The sequence below is a fragment of the Condylura cristata genome, unplaced genomic scaffold (assembly GCF_000260355.1).
Source record: "Condylura cristata isolate star-nosed mole 26May11 unplaced genomic scaffold, ConCri1.0 scaffold00017, whole genome shotgun sequence".
NCBI classification, from domain to species: Eukaryota; Metazoa; Chordata; class Mammalia; order Eulipotyphla; family Talpidae; genus Condylura; species Condylura cristata.
Window position 1 is genome coordinate 31,123,492 of NW_004567118.1, and position 4,461 is coordinate 31,127,952.

At 40.7% G+C, this 4,461-nt stretch overlaps 1 protein-coding gene across 3 annotated transcripts in view; it reads right to left on the minus strand.

Moving 5' to 3' along the window:
• Positions 1-4,461, minus strand: part of KIAA0753 (KIAA0753 ortholog) — a 57,246-nt gene that overhangs the window by 15,519 nt on the left and 37,266 nt on the right. For all 3 annotated transcript variants that reach the window (XM_012726653.1, XM_004685116.2, XM_012726652.1), the window contains exons 13-14: positions 1,282-1,360; positions 222-305 (exon numbers count right to left, since the gene is read on the minus strand). In XM_012726653.1, coding sequence (XP_012582107.1) covers positions 222-305; positions 1,282-1,360 — 163 coding nt within the window. The remainder of the gene's footprint in view (positions 1-221; positions 306-1,281; positions 1,361-4,461) is intronic.

The window sequence follows — 4,461 nt, forward strand, 5'->3', positions numbered from 1 at the left end:
AGGTTCCAGCGCGCTGTTTGCATGGCTGACCTAAGTCATGATGCTAATTTATACACTGTGCGAGTTTACATGCCAAATATGAAAAATAATTTACACCCTTCTTGAGTAGGATAATCTAGTAGTTGTTAAGTATTTGTATTTCACTTTCCTTACAATGAGATACATTCTCATGTAATAATACCAGTGTCATTCCAGAACACCCAACAGCACCCTGCACACACCTTCTCTGCAGGCTGGCTTGTTGATGCATCTCCTGACGGCAGATCCTTCAAGTGAGTATCTGCTTGTACAGAAGAATTGACTCTCTATTAAAACAGACAAGCAAATTCATGAGTCATAAGAATTTATAACCCATATTAGTACAATTGAGTTCTGTTACCAGGATAACTTTGTGTGAAACTGTTCCTCAGCTTTAGCTACATTAGGCAGTTTGCTAAAATTCTAAGCACTTTGCCTTCATAAAAATAAACACCATGTGTTGAACTTGGATTTCTGCCCTGTTCTTCCCTCAACTTTATAAACACTGTCAAATCCACTGTGTGTTTTTATGAAATTACTCAACTTCTCTGTTCCACAGCCTCCTCATTGATAAAACAAGGAGGTTAAACTATTTGATCTCTCCCACTTCTTGAGATATCTATGAACACTTATCATCACTGAACACTCATAAACTAGAGATATAGAAGTTTAGTGGCCTCTCAAGGACTCAGAAAGTCATTCATTTCATTTGACAGTACAGCCTTCTTTGGTGGCCCCGTCTACTCCCCCAGACTGCTCCTGTTTATCAGCTGGGGTCTCTAGGGCTGGCCACAGCACTCAGCTGACTGCTTTTAGGAGGGTGGCTCAACCTGCTGGCAATGCTGCACATTATTTCATCTTGAAGAAAGCACTGGTTTGTGCATAGGGCTGTTCTAATATCTCACTCTTTGGAATAATAACCAATCATTCCAAACCACTGAGGTGAAAGATCACAGCATTAGTGTCGAAGAAGTGAATCTAAATCCAAATTCACCATTGCCTCTATTTAATTAACAGTGAGTTTAACAATCTAAGTTCATTCCCCCAACTAAAATACCACTTTTCACAAAAGAATTACTTTCACTCCCCTTCACTTCACTGCTCATCAAAAGGCAAGACACATCACCAGCACGCAGGCTGGCAGGCCCTGGAAGAGGCCTCCAGACCCACTTAGTGTGACACTTAGGGACACTTAGTGTGACCTCTGTAGTGACTGGACTACAGACTGTCCCAATGGCAAGCAAATGAAATGAACTACATTACCTGGGCTTTGACCAGGAGAGGCTTCAAACGCTCCAGAACTGCCTTCTCTACCTTGTCTGCTAACTGGGTGGCAGAAACACTGCAAAAAAAAAAACAAAACTGAAAATTATAATCAAAAGCAAGAAAATAACCTCTTTTGCATACTTCCTCTCGCCTGCAGGGGAAGGGAAATCAAATGACTATAAAACCATGATGCTTTTATAATTCTAATAGCCATACAAACTCCCTGGGGGCTCTTGTAAAAATGCAGATCCTGACTTGGTTGGTCTGAGCAAAGCATGAGTTTCTGCATGCCCAGCAAGTGCCCGGATGACGCAACACTGTGGCCCTGACCCCACTCTGAGTGCGAGCGTTTACAGAGCATCTGAAGATGCATGAATAATGGCTGCTTTTAAACAACCAAAGAGAAGACTGAACAACTCAAACTCAAACTGTTCTTCCCTAAATTCTACTAAATAGAGTTAGGCATAAACCTTCAAGGACAAGAAAAAAATGGTGCTGGAAGATAAGGACAAAAATGCTAGCAAGGTTAGTTGACCTGACAAGCTGGATTCTAGGCCAGTAAGGGGATAACCGAACCCACACAATTTAACCCAATTTAACTCTGACCTGAGTGGGCACAGGGCTGGGAAGAGCTGGTACTTCCAATCTAGAGGTAAGCTGCGATGGGGTGGCTCAAAATGGAAGAATCAACTGATTTTTGGGAAGCTCTAGGTCCTTGGGTTCCCTCTCCCTCCCCGTCACCCAATTGGACAACTCAGAGACGTCAGTTGGTTGTTTCTCTGGAGTGGTTTCTTGACTACAGGATGTCCAGCACAGACGAGGCTGGAGAAGCCCAACTGACAACGGCAGTCATGTGTGCATCTGAATGCTGAGTGGCCTACTCACAGCCTTCTTCCCAACTCTGTCACTAAGACATTAGCATCCAGATCCTGTCCCCCTGAGCAAAAGATCAGAAAACTTCTCTGGGAAGCCTGATTCACTCCAAAGGAAAGGTCAAAAGACCAATACAAGGTCCATAGTACAGTCCACCCAGATGACTGTAGATTAAGTGGCTCAAGTTCAATAACCCTTTCATCAGATGTGCTGGACTAGACAGACAGCCATAAGGAAAACAATGAGCTTCACTAGCAGCTCACCTCATATACAAAAATTAATTCAAAATGAATTGCAAACTTGAAAATAAAAGGTAAGCCTGTAAGTATTTAAATAAGAATGTGAGAAAATATCTTTAGGATCTTAGCATTAGCATTAATTTCTTAGACAGTTCACCAAATAAAGACTAAGAGTAAAATAAAATAAATGATAAGCCAGTACTAACCACAATTTAAAACTTCTAGTCATCAAAAAACACCATTAAGCAGATAGATAGGCCAGCCACAAAACTGGGAGAAAGTATTTGCCGTACACAACTCTGAAAAGGGATGCAAATCCAGACAAAGCTTTAAAGATCAACAATTTAAAACATAGAAACTGGGTGAAAGTTTTGAACAGACACCTCCAAGTTAAGCACCAGAAAAGGAACTCATCACCAGTCTCCTGGAAAAGGTGAATACGACCACCTGATGGAGAGACTCCCAATGCTACCACAATTAAAATAACGCTGATAATAAAACAACAATGTATAACACCACACTCTCACCAAGAAGGCTAAAGATAAAAAGATGACTATACCAAATGTTAGCTAAAATGCAGAAGACCTAGGAAGGAACTCACCACACTTTGCCTTTGGGAGTAAAAAGTAATACAATTTTGTAAAATTTTTATCACTAGTTAAACATCTGCCTATCCTTTGACTTAGAAATAGACCTAGCATTTAGCCACTGAAAGAAATGAAAGTAAATGTCCACAGAAGACTTGTGTTAGACTACTTATAGTAGTTTTACTATACTAAATAAAAATCGGAAAATCCCAAAGTTAATCCACAGAAAATGGTACGCAGACTATGAGACAGTCATACAATGAAACAAATAAATGGCTGACCGATGCACCATGTGGATGGATGGCAAATATTTTTGTGGGCAAAGGTAGTCAGGCACAAAGGGCAGATTCTATTGATACAAAGTTCCAGAACAGATGAAACCATTCTAAGTTGCTAGAAAGCAGTTGCCTCTGTGAAATTCAGGTAGTATGCGGCAGGAAATGGCTGGAAAAGGACATATGAGAATTTCTGGCTTGATGGAAATAGTTTTTATCTTGATTAACGTACTATATCTCCAAATATACATCTGTCAAAACGTGTCGAACCATACCATGACTCTTCATTTTACTATTATTATACTATAAACTATACCACCATTTAAAAAAAAAAAAAAGCTAACTCCAACCCACATGCTCAGAGCTTTCAATCAATAATCAGTACCCTACATTTAAACATTAGAAGACAGCCAAGAATTACTAAATATCTAAGGAAGGAAAAGTAGGACAAAGGGAAGGGAAAGCTACTGTTAAATATACTTGGAAAGCCAATAATACTCTATCCATAAAAGGAAACCAGGAAATGTAAGAGATTTTCAGAGCCTACAACAAAGCTTTCAAAATATACTCGTGGGAAAGAGGCAGGAGATCGAGAAAGGGATGGAGGGAGAGAGAAGAAAAAGGAAAAACTGGCAAGAAAATCAGAAGACAGAAGACTATCCAATTTCTTTTTTTTTTTTTTAAGATTTTATTTATTTATGCATACAAGAATTGGTGTGTAGGCCAGAGGTGTGGGGGATGAAAGGATTCACCAGAGACAGAGTGGGGAGCAGAACAGGCCAATCTACTGAAATACACTGCTGAGGGGAGCAGCGAGCAAGACAGGAGAGGTCTGCTGCACCATATGGGTAAGCTCGAGCTTGATAGAACTGAGACTTTAACCCCTGCGCCACCAGGGAGGCCCAAACCAACAAATTTCTAAGAACCAAACAAAATAAGTTGCAAGGTTGAAAAGGTTCACTACTAAATGGAAAGAGACCCATACCAAGCCCTATCACTACAAAATTTCAGAATACTAGGGAGAAAGAAGCTTGTGGAGGAAAAAAGCAGGATTCAGACTGGAACGTTTAAAAAATTCAGATCAGGACATTACAAAAAACAGACAGTCGGCCCTCCCTGGTGGCGCAGCGGGTTAAAGCACAGCACTGAGAAGCTAAAGCCACTGCTCGATTCCCGCCTGCCCTGGAGGAGACCACATGGCGT